This window comes from Ornithodoros turicata, chromosome 5 (assembly GCF_037126465.1).
Source record: "Ornithodoros turicata isolate Travis chromosome 5, ASM3712646v1, whole genome shotgun sequence".
Lineage (NCBI taxonomy): Eukaryota > Metazoa > Arthropoda > Arachnida > Ixodida > Argasidae > Ornithodoros > Ornithodoros turicata.
The window spans coordinates 38,533,314-38,549,295 of record NC_088205.1 but is presented as its reverse complement, the minus strand read 5'-3'; the positions used below and the strand labels follow the sequence as shown (position 1 = coordinate 38,549,295).

At 46.5% G+C, this 15,982-nt stretch overlaps 1 protein-coding gene across 1 annotated transcript in view; it reads left to right on the top strand.

Moving 5' to 3' along the window:
* The window catches only part of LOC135394380 (vacuolar protein sorting-associated protein 37A-like), a 70,308-nt gene extending 65,349 nt beyond the window's left edge, over window positions 1-4,959 (top strand). Inside the window, exons 10-11 of the mRNA XM_064625102.1 lie at window positions 3,904-3,953; window positions 4,672-4,959. Of these exons, the coding sequence (XP_064481172.1) occupies window positions 3,904-3,953; window positions 4,672-4,749 (128 nt within the window). The 3' untranslated portion in view covers window positions 4,750-4,959. The remainder of the gene's footprint in view (window positions 1-3,903; window positions 3,954-4,671) is intronic.
* Window positions 4,960-15,982: the final 11,023 nt, after the last annotated feature.

Sequence of the window (15,982 nt, the reverse complement as noted above, 5' to 3'; positions counted from 1 at the left end):
ATGACCAACAGATAAGGCTGTCTTACGTTTTAATCATCCTTGTTTCTGTCCTTTCCCGTACCATCGCATCTTGAGATTGTCGGAACTGCTTGTTTTCAACTTAAAATTTCAGGGAATTGCTCTACTTGATGGCAAAGTGTCACACTGGTGAACATGGCATACTGCTATCCTGGTCATTACCATTTCTACCAGTTTTGACTTGCTCACCAGTGCTTACTACTCCATTACTTACTCTACTTACTTACCCGTAAGCCTAGCTTGATGTTGTGCAACCAGATTGACCTGGTGTATGAATGACAGTCTTGTACCCGTTACCGAAATATGGTATCGCGATACCGATACTCGTTACTTGAGTAAAAAGTATCGAAATACCGAAATCGATACTTCTTTTTTAAAGTAACGGAGTACCGCTACCGTTACTAAAAAAAAGTAACGCGATACTTGGGGCGATACTTTTGTTTGAAATACGGAGATGACGCAACATAGAAATATCGCTTACGTGAACAGTTTTGCAGTGAATAAACAGCATATTTCATATGGAGCTCGGAAACGTTATGCTTGACTTTTATCAATAGCTGGTTCTTGAAATCTTCTTCTGCCATCCTTGCAAGCCGTGGTCTCTCCAGCAGCTGACAGAGGCCAGTGTGACAATTACGTTAGTGTCAGGCCCACACATACCATGGAGTCCAATGACCAAGGAATCCTATCCGAAGTTAACAATGCCACATGTATATGTGAGCGTGACTCAGTGCGACACCGCACCTTAGCAGTGGAATCCAGAGCGCACTGTCAAAGTCTTGACCTCTGTTCGTTGACCTCAACTCTTTTGTTGAACACAGCGTGGTTATTTCCTTCAGTTTCAAAGAAAAACGGTGAACACGTGTTTGGTATAATTCCATAATTCCCATTACGGAGCACGTAGGCGTGTCCACAAGCTTCTTGACGAGGGCTAGGCGGACCATAGACAATGAATAAGAGTGAGAAATATGGTCGGAGAAGAAAGGGTGGGGCACTAAAAAGTATCGGTATCGGTAACGATACAGAGATCGCGTTACCATAAATTTGTAACGGAAATACTTTTCCGATACCGACTTAAGAAAGTATCGCGATACGCACTCCGATACCGAAAAAGTATAGATTATTGTAACGGCGTTACTTGTAACGGCGATACGTACAACACTGATGAATGATTCTGGAAAGCTTGAGAAAAACTTGTAATGTAGTTTCTACTCCATCTAGTATTTGTACTCAACTCTTTCGTTCTTGCCATTTTTTGGAAGTCATGCATGCCCTTTACATGAACAACGGTGTCAACATCTTTTTTGCAAGTTATGTATTGATACTTTTTACCACTTCATCCAAGCCTGTTGCTCGATTGTGATCCCTGTTTAGAGGATTTGTAAGGGTATATAGTTTCTTAGAGGTATCTCCTATGTTAATGACCTGTGACATTTATAATGAACATTTTGCTCATTCATATTGAGTTTTAGCCACACTTTGGTCAACATTCGGGCTTGTACATGATCACCTGTCACGGAAAGCCGGTATGCCCCTTTATTTGTGTGCAATCACACTGTGGCTATGAAACGATCGCACCGAGTGGGCCTTTGCTAACTTGGAGGGCTGAGCTGTGTGGCTGCTACAGTGCGCCAACCTCAGTTGTCTCGCGACGTAAACCCCCCAATTATTGTTACAGTGCGCCAGCTATACTGTTCACAACTATTCAGAACAACTGGGTGGACTGTTCTTTGTTAACTGACAAACACACATTACAACACACAGAGAAAGGAAAAGTCCAGGTGCTGGTAATAATAACTCTATTTAATTAACAAACATTATTGGTTCTAAATTGACACTAGACAATTCAATGTCGCAGGGCAGCATTAACACTGATTACAAATTTTGCTTAACAAGGCAACAATTAGGCAAAAGGAAAGCCTGGATCGTGGAGGTGGAGTTCCAGTTCAGTTCTAACCGATGTTGACTTCGGAGCTGTAGTTGACGTGCCTTCCCGACGATCCTCTTCAAGTAGTGTAGATTTTAGATGATCACTTCACAAACTCAGAACAATTTCCAGAACACAACTAATTCAGACTTGGAAGGCTAGTGAGTGCTGACTGACTGGAAGCTACATGTTGGACCGAATGCCCCACGTGGAGCCTTCACGTTGGTTTTGTAGGGGCCCTCGTTTTGTTTTGTTTTTGCCCTTATTTTACCCTTTAGCTTTGATGTTTTGTCAGCAGCCCTTTAGGCTTGAAAGGCCCTGCCGATACTAATAGCTTCCCTCAATATGTTTCAAGTCAGAAGGCCAAAACCTTCAGTGCGAAATGTATGAACCAACCCATACAGCATCTGGTTTTACTTCAATGCTTTGGTACCACTAATGACACTTCCACTTAGTATATAACGGTTCGAAATAACAATATTCTAGAAGACGTGCACCTCAACAGATGATTTTACTTTGCCTGCACGCAGGGTTCTTATGATCACTGGACCCGTGATGCAGTGTCCAATCAGATATGGGGGTACAAATCTTCTCCTTAAAGAGGCGAAACGAAAGGATTAGCATTCATTGGCGGAAGCCAGGAACCAAAGGAAGCTAACAAAAGACACTGGTCACACCCCTCGACACAGTGGTGCCCCGGGATGTCGTAGAAGGACAGGAGCATGCTGGCAGTAATAGCAAAATGTCTGATTCTGTGACATCACCATAATGTTGAACTGGTTTCTTTATCATTGGCAATCGTTTGGTTCATTGTAGCCTCAACTGCTTTTGCACTGTTAAAACAGCAATCAACATCGCCAGTAATACACTCCAGATGGTTGTTGGTAATGGTAAGGAAAGCAACCTTGCCCAAATGCCAGAGTTGCGTGGTATTGTGACGAGATTCTAGGGTTTTCTTGCATCTAAATGTATGCCACAAGATAATATGTTGTGGGGGCATATACTGTTGTGGTCTTGTATGCTGAAGGATAGTGACATTGCTTACGGACATTGCTGATCACCTTTAATAATAAACCATACTATTCCTCACACCACCTTATCGGACTATCACAGTGCGTGAAGACCTATTACCCTAAACCGTAAAGCTAGTTTCGACTTCCCTTGCAAGACTGACCCACTTACTGGAAGATTTAAACTGTCTGTAGTCACTGTAGCCACAGAAGGAGTGTGTTTTCAGTATTTTCAAGTTCCCTTTTTATGAGCTTAGTGCCAATGCAGTATCGCTTAGTGAAAGCAACACTATGTTGGCTGTTTTTGCTGGCACGAATGTTTTAAAAGGGAGTAAAAAGTTTGAATTAGGCAAAGGTACAGTTTGAATTAAGCGGCTTTTCAATACATAGCAAACATAGTAGGCCAAACAAAAATTTCACATTTGTTTGAAATAACAGGAAGTTTAAATTATCAGGGTTTGAATTAACGAGAATCCCCTTTTGTAGTTCAGCTTTTGTTTTGTGCAACAAGTAACTAGTCAGTTCACCCTTACTTAACGGGAAAGCTTTGTTGCTAGTCAAATGCTGTGCTGCTCCATTGGTGTGCAACACTTTTGATTCCTTGAATTCTTCGAAGTTTTTCTTTTTTGTTGGATCTTTCTCATTCAGGTTCAGCTGGGCCCAGCCAGCTGATGTTCTGTCCCTCGCTTTCCTCAGAGTGCACCTTATTTAGCTTTGTTTGAATTGACAGTTATCTGTTAAGTGTGCACATATTATTTCTTGGTACTTCATCCATGGATATAAGCTGTTAGGAAACAGATGCATTGAAGGCTGCTGAAGGAGGAAGAGGGGTCATTACCAGTCTAACAGGGACTAAAGGATTCAGAATATTTATTAAGATAATGCAGCCATACCTTTATTCTTATTTGCACTCTACATGTGGCTCCTGAGATGAGTTGTCCCTTGCAGGCAAAACTAGCACGGACACATTCCTCTTGAAGTTCATGGAGAAGCGGATGGTAAGTCAGCTCAATATATCTGTCAGATGTTGCCAGGCCTTGATGCACACAGCACTCTCTCTTTTAGCACTGAGCATGATAGATGACCAGCTCGCTGCATTTTGTAGAACTGAGACCATTTGATAAAAAAGTTACAGATAGCTCAATTTCATGCCCTGTGCCAAAATTCCTGTTTGTCTATTTATTTATAATTATATTTAAGTTATGTTAAGTTAAGTTAAGTTATTATATTATATGCTATTTATGTTAAATCTGGCAGCTCTAGAGTAAATTTGGCATGCCCTTCACTTTGGTGGGGTAAAAAAGCCACCTTTACTTTGCAAATTATAGAGTTCAGTTCGTAAAAATGTTTACATAATAAAACTTAAGTTAGATGACATTCACATCACGAAGTGACAAAAACCTAGTAAGAACAAATGCCATTAACCGCGTGATTCTAGGTCGTGTAGTTTATTATAATTGAATATCATGTGTTCTGGGACACCCTGTATGTACCCCCGTTCCATAAAATGGTGGCTGTAAGTGACAGACCCGGCTGTGTTAAAAACATAGTTAATTCAGTTTTCTTTCTTGTTTATTATTGTATCTGTCCTTCTCTTGCAAAATGGTATCGGTTATGAGGATATTTGGGTATATTATTATGCTAATTATGTTTCCTGTACATAACTTTAAACATTGATAATGGCTAGCATTTATCACCTTTGCTTCTTTTTCACAGTTGAGCCATGTCCGAAGAGCAAAGGAAGAAAAATTGCATTCACAGTTACAGCAACTACAGCAATGGCCTGGCTTTTGACATGAGGATAATCTGCTTCTCCTTAAATGCAAGGCATCTGTGTTATGCTATGCATGCCACTGTACATATAAAGCCAAAGCCATGTTCAAAGGAAGTGCCCTTGTTGTAATATAAACTGCTATTTATACAATGTGATGTACCCATCACTTGGAAATAACATGTACATCGGATCATCACCGTTTTGGCTTCGTAATAAACAAATGACGAACATTTGTATTGCCAAGGCTGTTTCAGCATAATTTTTTTGTATCTTTTACCTTTGGTATAAGCTGGAGGAGAAACTTTGTGTTGGCCTGTAGCAGAAGATGATGAACTAAAGGATGAGGTTGTTGATATACAAAAAGTAACAGTTAGGTAGTAGGAATAACGAATCAGTCTGCTGTGACAACAAGGAATATTATACTGACATTTGGTTGGCCTACATTTCCTGAAAAGCTGGACTGTTGGAAATGTTGGATACCTTTCAGCTGAGGTTAGCTCCACGTTCTCATCCACATGGAATGCTTCAGATGCAACAGATTCGGGCGTGCACCCTGCACCTCTCGTACACATTGTGGCCAATCGGACATGCTCAAAAAAGACTGTCCAACAAATCCCCCCAAATCACCCAGGGGCTTTTATATGTGAGCACTTACGTGCTGCAGTCTGGCACATGGATTTATACAGCCAACGACATAGGGCACTGCTGAACTCGCGTGTGACAGAGAGGGATCACTTAGTTGGTTATGAGTGCGGGTAATACGGGTATACCCGCATACAGGCTATATACGCATACGGGCTATACCCGCGGGTATACCCGCATTACCCGCTACCCGCAGCGATCGCGAATTCCTACCAGCAAATCGTGATGATCAGAGTTGGGCACCCTCACGAGGGCGTGCGAGGGTGAGGGTTTCCTCACCCTCACCTCACGATATTTGAGGTGAGGGCCAATTTTTCTGGTGATGTTTGAGGTGAGGTGAGGAAAATTTTCAAAAACATTTTTGAGGTGAGGTGAGGAAAATGTTTAAAAAAATTTTAGGTGAGGCGAGGAAAATCTTTTAAGAAATTTTTGAGGTGAGGAAATTTTCAATTTCTTTTAGGTGAGGTGAGGAAAACTATGAGAAAGTTTTTGAGGTGAGGCGAGGAAAATTAATGAATGCGCACTTTATGAAAACTTTTCGCGTACACGGGATATCTTTCGTTCTTTCCGCAGCTTCTGTCTCTCATCTGGGCGGGGACTGCCCTTCTCTCTCGCCGCTGATCTGACGCCCGACTTTGCACGTCATTCGCATACCCGCAACTGAACCTCAATTTCCGCGCAACTTTTACGGGTATAACAATCGTTCCACGAAGCGTTTTCTGTGATTGACTAGGCCAAATCCACCACCAAGAAGAAAAAAAAAGAACATTACATTGACTAAGCAATTTCATGAGTTCAATTTCAAAAATGTATTTCAATGGCAAATTGATGAAACTATTTGTATTTGGTGACAAATTAAATGTCCAGAAGAAAGTTGTTTACCCCATATTTTTCCGTTAAGCCGTTTTCTTATAATGGTCAAATGACACGTTTCGTGCCGCCCCCTGTATGCACTCACGCTTGAGGTATATGCATTTACATTGGCAGTCACTCAAAGCCAACGCGCATCGAATACACCATCTTCAAAAAATTTTTCTCCAAGAAAATTGAGGTGAGGGCGAGGCTAATGAGGACAAACGCCCACCTCTGGTGACGATGTGCGAGTAACTGCGGGTACCCGCGGGTATAGCCGCGCTCAGCTCTAAAAATACACTGGAATTACAATCTGAAAGCATTATATAGAGAAGAGTGCAGCTACAGCCATCACGACGTAGCGGACAGTGACAGTGATATTTCTAACATGCTGTGGTACGTAAGTGGTTGTAAAGTTTTCCATTACCGTCTTGCCATGGTCATTTGACAGTTGGTTAAAAGTAGAAAAGCTTTTGACGCATGGCACCAATCTCCTTTTTCATTCTCGCTAGGAACCTACCTCCCCGCACTGTACAAAGCGTTGCGTGGCATGATGATGCCACAGACGGACACCTACAAAACATTTGCAAATCTGTCTGTGCAGTCCTGTACTTCTCATACCATAGAATACAACAAAGTCAAATCAATAAGTCACATTGCAGTATAGTTTACATTGTACTTTCAATGAACAAAAACCTCAGATAAGGAGTCGCAACACTTTATATGACTAAAAAGTTCTGCTGGCCACCTTATCATCACTGGCATCGTAACAGACATATTCATGGATCAGGAAGCATTAGGTGCACCTTCATGCACTTTGTGAGTATGGAGATGGGGAGGTAGGTTGTGGAACGCACCTTTATGGAGAAAGGATTAAGATTTCAAGGAAAAGCAAGTAAAACAATATCAAACGCGTCTGGCATTCTATAACAGGCGTAACAGGCAAATAAACGGAAAGCAAGGAAAAGCGTATGCACTGCAAATTTGCAAATTCAGGGAAGAATCAGGTTCAATCCTAAAATTTCAGGGTCCAGTTATTGCATGCACCTAGAGGATGACACCTACATTCCGGGCTACAGGTTCATATTCTGGGCTATAGGTTTTCAACATACTACTGCCACAAATTCAAAAAGAACTGTTACATAACCCGGTGAAGGCAGATCGTCTCTATTTAAAGGGGCACTAAAATGCAAAAACAACTATTTACATGAAAGTACGCGTTCGGATATAAACATACCACTTGATTATTATGCTACAAATTCAGAAAGAACTGTTACATAACCTGGTGAAGGCAGACCGGCTCTATTTAAAGGGGCACTAAAATGCAAAAAGAACTATTTACATGAAAGTACGTGTTCGGATTATAGTATAATGTAATCGAAGCTAGCTCAGAAAGCACAACCATTTGAAGAAAAACGCAATGTAAACAGTCTTTGGCAGCAATGAGTACGATTGAAGAGGGGAAGCAAAGATTGGCAGCACCCAATGAGACAGCAGGAGAAGCACGCGCTGCCTTTCGTGTTCATGTGGATTTGGAACGGGGCCGGCCGTGGCACGTACACCATAATATGTGCGGCATGATGTGTATTGGTCATATCACTTTTTCAGTACAGATTTACTGAATCGTTGCCCACAACAGTTATCACAAATGTTCCACTGACAACAATTATCTTCACGTCCCTCGCACTATTGTTTTTCACAGTGACTGCGCCATTGCATAGCACGTGCGGCAGACGTTCACTGCATTCGTGCCGAAGCAAGGAGTCTGGTATAGTTCTGACTGCACCTTCGTAATGGAATCAATGTACATATTGACTTATGATGGCAAGTGCAAAGTTAGTATGTTACCATGTCAGCAGTCGCGATGTCAAAGTCCGCCTGGGGCACGATAAAGCTGAAGACCCCCCAGTACTTAACACAACATGCCCTTCCGAGGTGAAGACGGGTGAGGGAGCAGTTGACAGAGACAAACGGTTTCCGGTGCCAATTTATCCGTGTGAATTGCAGTAGTTGGTCACATGACTCCAGTGTGCTACAAAGAGAACTAAGTGGTGCTTTTTTCTAACACCGCCCTTTCCTATTATTCTTTCAGTAATTTATAGGAGCAACACTGGAGCTAATTTACTTGGGTGCGGGTGCCAAATATGCCGGCTGTCGCTTTATTGCGCACCGTGCTGTCCACACTTACCACCCTGTGCCGCTGCGCTGCTGCCCCTCTAACCCCCCCCCCCTCGAAACGTCTCTGATTGCATGTAACGCAATGTAAAGTTATACTTGTTTTTTGCATTTTAGTGCTCCTTTAACACCGTATCTGAAGTAATTGGTACTTCCCTTCATTCATCTTTGGGGACCTTGACCTTGGAGTTTTGGTAGAGCAGCTCCCAGTGCAGGACTGCAGTTGCAGGCGGCCTCTTGAGAGCTACAGTGCAAAGTGAATGCAACAGTGCTTAACATGAAGTTATGCAAGAAGGGTGAAGCAATATTACATCACTCTTGGAAAGCGAAGCATCCTTCCCATGTAGCCAAAGGTGGAATAATAAATGTCTAATCGACGTCTAAATTTGGACGACTGGCAGGTCTAGTAGATGTCTCCCAATAGCCTTAATGTCTAGGGGAGTTCCTCTAAACTTCCTCTAGCATAGCTAAGGTTACGCCACCTAGACGTCTCGACTTAGACATCCGGCAACGTCCCCTAGCTTAACTTTAGACCTTTTATATGGCAGGCTGAGGCAGCTTCTAGCCCTGTACTAGCCCTTAATTAACCATAATGTCTAGGAATATACCTTCATTAGCCTTTACTTAGACCACACCTAAAAGGTCTTCTGTATGTGTGTACTGTTTCAGGAATGTGAGCTGTGCGTGTGAAAGTGACATGCAGTAGCTCATACGCGAAGCACATTTTGACAAAACTTTATTTTAAGTAAAGCTATTAAAACACTACAAAAGTCACCAGCGTATGCACTTTACGTTTGCGGAGCATTGCGACAAGACAATGATGATACGGCACTTATCAAGGGCTAGACAATGATTAGATAGTAATGTTCATAATATCACAACGCATATTGTTGAACTTCTAGAAATAATATTGCAATATCAAACTCCAGTTACTTATGGTCCATGAAGATACATCTTGAACTCCCGTAGGCTGACTCTAAGTCCAAAAATGCAAAATATCAAGTTCGAATAATTTACGAACAAATTTCAACAGATATTGAGCGTCCAAAAGAGCTGTCGAATGTTCTACCTTTTTTGGTAGAATGCCTGCTGAGTGCCTTCCAAGCGACATACAGAAAGCCATTGACCAGATAGTAATGCTATGTTCATAACACCACATACCAATATATTGTCACGAAGCGAAATGGGTCGGCGAGTCGTCGAATAAACAGCGAACGGTTTATTAGACTACTTGGTAGCAAAACACAAGAGTGATAGCTCTCTGAACACAACTGAGCCCAAAGAATGAATGCTCCAGCTTGGAGCGCACAAGCATTTAAGCGTCGCGCCGAAAAGTCTAGAAAGAGCACGTGCGTTTGCCAGACAGCAGGCGATGTGTCTGGAAGCTTCTTGCTTCTTCTTCAGCATGCGCCGGGATGAGATGTACCGTTTCGTGCCTGCCCTGGAAGTTTCGCGATGATGATTCGTGGCATTGCCCTCTCCGTAGACGGGGCATCGTCTCGATGCCGTTTCTTCTCCTTCTTCTTCTTTTTTTTTCATGTTGTTTCATTGCAGCCAGTCTTCAGCGCTACCTGCTGTAGTACCGCTTGAGTCGAACGACGTGAACTATTTCAGTCCTCGGGGGTCGTCGAGAGGGAACGCTGCCCTCAGGTACCACTTCGTAATCCAGGTCTCCAATGCGTCGAAGTACCGCTTCAGTAGCTTCTCGCTCAGGCCTCGTCGTCGAATCGGCGTCCAAACCCATACCAGGTCGCCTGGACTGAAGCGTACGTCTCGTCGGCGCAAATTGTATCTTCTTTCATCGACGCGTTGTTGTTGACTAATCCGTAGTCTGGCCAGCTGGCGGGCTTCTTCTGCTCGCTGTGTGAAGTCCAGAGCGCCGTTTTCTACATCACTGGGTTCGTGGGGCAGCATCGCGTCCAGCATAGTCGATGCGTCATGGCCGTGTGCAAGCCGGAACGGTGTGAATCCCGTTGTTTCCTGGACAGCCGTGTTATGGGCGAACGTGACGTAAGGCAGTATTTCGTCCCATGTCTTGTGCTCGACGTCGACGTACATCGAAATCATGTCGGCAAGGGTTTTGTTTAGGTGTTCGGTGAGCCCGTTCGTCTACGGATGGTACGCCGTTGTCCTCCGGTGAGCGGTGTGGCTGAGTCGAAGGATTTCTTGCGTTAGCCTGCTTGTAAATGCCGTTCCCCTATCGGTGATTAAGGCGGTCGGAGCTCCGTGCCGTAGTACGATGTTCTCGATGAAGAACTTCGCCACTTCTGTTGCTGTGCCCTCTGGAAGTGCCTTAGTCTCAGCATAGCGTGTCAGGTAGTCGGTGTCGACGATTATCCAACGATTTCCGGAAGACGAACGTGGGAAGGGCCCGAGTAGATCCATCCCAATCTGCTCGAACGGCGCCGACGGCGGTGCGATTGGCTGAAGGTACCCAGAAGGTCGTACCGGCGGCGTTTTTCGTCGTTGGCATTCCCGGCACGTCCTTACGTAGTGGTGTACGGTCTTGGCCAGTTTTGGCCAGTAGTACTTTTCCCATATACGGGCCAGTGTCCGGCTGTATCCCAAATGACCTGATGACGGTTCGTCGTGGCAGGATTCAAGAATCTCGATGCGCATGTCCCCAGGCACAACGAGAAGCCACGTAGCGCCTTGTGGTGCGTGGTTTTCTTTGTAGAGAACACCATTGCGTAGGGAAAAACTTGGGAGTGATCTTCTGAAGATGGGAGGAACATTGTCGGCGTGGCCCTGCAGATAGTCGACGAGTGTCTTCAATTCGGGGTCGTTATACTGCTTGGTAGACATGGTAGTCGCGCTCATTTGACCGAGGAAGGCGTCGTCGTCCTCGAGGCTGTTGTCCTGTCGCTGGAGTGGTGCTCGGGACAAGCAGTCGGCGTCGTTGTGTTTTCTTCCTGACTTGTAAGTGAGGGTTACGTCATCCTCCTGTAATCGGAGGCTCCATCTCGCTAGGCGTCCTGAGGGGTCCCTTAAACCAGCCAGCCAGCACAGAGAATGGTGGTCTGTTACCACCTTGAACGGCCGTCCGTACAGGTAGGGGCGCAACTTTGTGATGGCCCATATGAGTGCAAGGCACTCTTTTTCGGTCGTCGAATAGTTCTTCTCTGCCTTGGTTAGCGTTCTGCTTGCGTAAGCGATGACACGTTCGACGCCGTCGTGAAGTTGAACGAGCACGGCTCCTAGACCATCGTTGCTTGCGTCGGTGTGTATTTCTGTTTTGGCGTTTGGATCGAAGTGGGCAAGCACGGGTGCGGTCTGTAGACACGTCTTCAATTCATCAAACGCCTGTTGCTGGGCTTCACTCCAGATAAACGTGGATCCGTCCTTCGTGAGGGCATTCAGGGGTGACGCAATTCTTGAAAAGTTCGGAATGAACCGTCGGTAGTAGGCGCAAAGGCCAAGAAAGCTTCGAACGTCACGTTAGAAGGAACACGGTAATTTGCGATGGCCGCCGTCTTCTCGGGGTCGGGGCGTACGCCGTCGCTGCTCACGAGATGGCCGAGAAATCTGAGTTCCTCGTAGTCGAATCGAAACTTCTGAGGCTTCAACGTCAGCCCTGCAGTTCTGATATCCTCGAGGACTTGCTTTAGCCGTTCAAAATGTTCTTCGAATGTTCTTGCGAAGACAACATCGTCGAGGTACACCAGGCAGGTTTGTCACTTCAATCCAGCGAGAACTGTATCCATAACACGCTGGAACGTCGCTGGTGCTGTGCAAAGGCCGAAAGGCATAACCTTGAATTCGTAAAGTCCATCCGGAGTGACGAAGGCAGTCTTCTCACGGTCCCGTTCGTCGACTTCAATTTGCCAGTACCCCGTCTTGAGGTCCATGGAAGAGAAAAATTTTGCGTTTTCAAGGCGATCGAGCGTGTCGTCGATGCACGGTAACGGGTCCTTATTGACGTCCTTATTCGTTATCTCATTGAGTTTCCGGTAGTCGACGCAGAACCTGAGTGTTCCGTCCTTCTTCTTCACTAGTACCACCGGCGATGCCCACGGACTGGCCGACGGCTGGATAATGTCATCTCTTAGCATCTCTTCTACTTGCGTTCGGATCGTTTCTCGCTTTTTGCAGGAGACCCGGTACGGCATGCGGTGAATTGGACGGGCCTTTTCGTCGACGATGATGCGGTGCTTCGCAATGGGCGTTTGTCTTACTTTCGACGATGCAGCGAAGCAGTCACTGAAATCGTTGAGCATCTGGAGAAGGGTTTGCTTTTGAGTTGTATTGAGTTGAGGGTTTACGTCGAAATGTTCGGCCTCGTGTTCCGTGGTGACCGCGATGCGAGCAGTGTCCATCAGGCAAACATCCGTGTTGGAGTATTGATCTACGATGACGGCTATCTTCGTGCCGTTCGCCAGGTGTTGTGGCTCCGGGCGAAAATTTGTGACCAGGAGTTCGAATATTCCGTTTCTTACGGGCACAATTCCTCTTGCTATCCCAATTCCTCGTTCGAGGAGAAGTTGCGTGTTGCCTTCAGCCAACAAACAGCCAGTCGGTGCTCTCTCGCACGTAGCGGTCACAAGGACTGACGACAAGGGAGGCAGGTTGACGTGCTGAGTCGTCACGGCGGTTACATCCGTGTTTGCGCGTTTCTCCGGGGTTATTCGTGCCCACCACTTGTCTTCTGCTGTTTCCGGCGTTTTAAAAGAGATAACTCCATTTGTGAAGTCGATGATTGCTTCGTTTTCGACTAGAAAGTCCATTCCGAGTATTACATCCCGTGGGCAGTTCGGCAAGACGGCAAAGCTGACGACGTACTGGATGTCATGCACTTGTATGACTGCCGTGCATCGACCAGTCGGTGTTACGACGTGTCCACCAGCAGTGCCGATGTTAGGCTCATCCCACTTCGTTTGCACCAAGCTTCTTAGCCAACGTACCACTTATAACAGAGTCGTCGGCTCCGGTATCGATTAACGCAATCATCTCATGGCCGTCGATGAGTATTTTCAGGTTATTGCTAATTTTTCGAGCGTCGTGTTGGTGCTGCGTTGCTGTTCGTCGAGTTGGAGGAATTGTAACTTGTCGTCGGTCCGCAGCTTCACCTCCCGGAGCTGCAGTCTTCAGTTTTCCCGGTTAGGGCTGCGCCACACAGGTCATCTTGCCGGTGACGGTGAACGTGCTCTTCCTGGCGACCTGCTGCGGTGGGGGACGCTCGGGGACAGGTCGCGTCGCGAGCCAGCAGAAGCATTCTGCTGCCGTAGATAGTCTTCAATTGCGGCGGGGCGACTACCGCGCTGGGGGCGGGGGGCGTCGGGTAAAAAACCGGAAAGGCCAAGTCGTCGGTAGGGACATCGGCGATAGACGTGGTTGGCCTCTCCGCAGTGGTAGCAGAGCGGTCTGAAGTCGGGAGTCCGCAAAACGTCCGTTTTGCGAAACGGCTGAGAGTGTGGCGGGACGCTCGGAGTAGGTTGGACAGGCCGAGGAGGCGTCCAACGGTTTCCGTAGTACGACGGACGAGTAGGTGGCACCTGTCTCACAGCGGCGGCGTAGGTTGGTCTCGGTACTTCGGCGTCGGGGTTGACGATGTCTGGATTGCCTGCTGAACCTCGTCCTTGATGATCGTACCGATCGAAGACAAAGGGTCTTGAGCCTTCTCAGGACAGAGGAGAGCTCGTACTTCTTCGCGTACCACCTCTCGAATCAGCTGTCTGAGCGATCCGACGTCGAGGCCAGCGGTCGTGGAGAAAGCCTCGTAGCCCTGGTGTCGTTCGTTGACGGTAGCGCGAGAGAGCAGGGTCCTCTCAATGCGGACGGCTTCGTCCAGAAAAGCGTCGGTCGTGGCGGGTGAATCCCGGGACAGGGCGCGAAAAATTCCTTCTTTTACGCCCCTCATGAGTCGCTGAACCTTCTTCTCCTCGGATGCTTTGGGGTCAGCTCGCCGGAAGAGCCGCAACACATCTTCGACGAAGCCTGTAACGCTTTCGTTTGGCAGCTGGGTCCGTCTCTGGAGCAGATGTTCAGCTCGTTGTTGAAAAGCGAACGCCTCGCGGAGTTTGCTTTTGAAGACGTCCCAGGACGTGAGCGAAGTCGCCCGGTTCTCGAACCATGTCTTCCCGGTGCCTTCCAGGGAGAAATAGACGTTGACGAGCTTCTGGTCGTCACTCCAGTTGTTGAACTTGGCGATCCGCTCATAGTGGTCGATCCAATCGTCCACGTCGTCGTAATACTCCCCGTTGAATGTCTTCGGCGACCGTGCAGGGGCTATGGGCGTGGCCACAGGTTGCGCCACTTGGGTACTGGTCTCCGCAGTCATCTTCGTCTTGCGTTTAGGGGGTTCTAATGGACCGAATTCTGCAGGCAGACCAAGCTGTCTTCTGAAAAAAAAAAAAAGACACCAGGCAATTTTAATGGGTCATTCATTCGCCAAATTATCCAAACGTCCTGGTCGCATACCTGCCCACCTAAGAAACTCAAATTTGGGAGACTGCCTGTTGTGCGACTGGGGAGAGAGGACACATTAATCTTGTGCATTTGAAATAGTACTGCCACTGTATTGCAATTCCTCTATGTCATAAGTAGCCACTATCGGGTGGAGCTGCGAGGCGCTATCGTTGCTTCCGTCAACCGCAATTGCGAAGACTCATCATTTCAGGACACTGCATTTTGTGCAGCCGCACTCGTCTCAGTGATGATTGCAGTGGTCTTCGTGCTTCCACACCTGTAGCCCTTCGCTCCGTCACAATTTGGGAACATCTTCTGGGACAGCGATCACACGTAGTCGCATGCACTCTGTGACTGGTCGTGCTCAACCAGAAAACCTGTGAAAGGGCACTTTACATGTATGACGAACACGTACAGATATTTCTTCTGTTTGGAGAGCGCGATCGGAGGAGACGAAACTACTGTACCAGAGTGGACTGACGATAGGACAATAGCACATCTTTGCGAGAAACACTGACAGAACGAAACACGCCATCTGCCGCCACCTCCAGCCATGGATGGTCATGCCGCGAAACACGTGCTATGGGCTGTCTAATTCTTCAGGAATACGTTCGCGCAGCACTTAAAAGAAAATTGGAGAATAAAAGCCCAATTTTCCGGGAGATTGGAGGACGCGTCCGTACAGTCGCGAGACTGAACGAAATCCAGGAGAGTTGGCAGGTATGTGATCGACGCCCCTCAGTTCTCTTTAAAAAATACCATAGATAATCCGTCCTACCAATAAGAATTTGCCAATGTGTTGGCGAAAAATATTTAACTTTTCTTGAGTTTTGAGGAGTCAAAATTCACACAAATTACGCAGCAAGAGGCCGAGAGGGCGGACTTGCCCAAATGCATCAATTTACAGACGTCGTAACTGCAGCCAGTAAGCCGTATACAACCTTAGGATGTCCCATGGAGTAACGACCTCGGATAACCAGACATCCGCAGGACGTCGGGAAACTTCCCACGGATGGAAATTGTACTAACATAGTTTGTTCAATGTTACCGCCCGAACCGGTCTACAGGACATCCTGGCCGACGGACAGAGGACACATTTTGGATAATTTGAGGCATGTAGGGGCTGTTCTGTGGTTAACCTGTGGACGCTGTGGCAAGTTTCTATTGGGTTCTACAGGT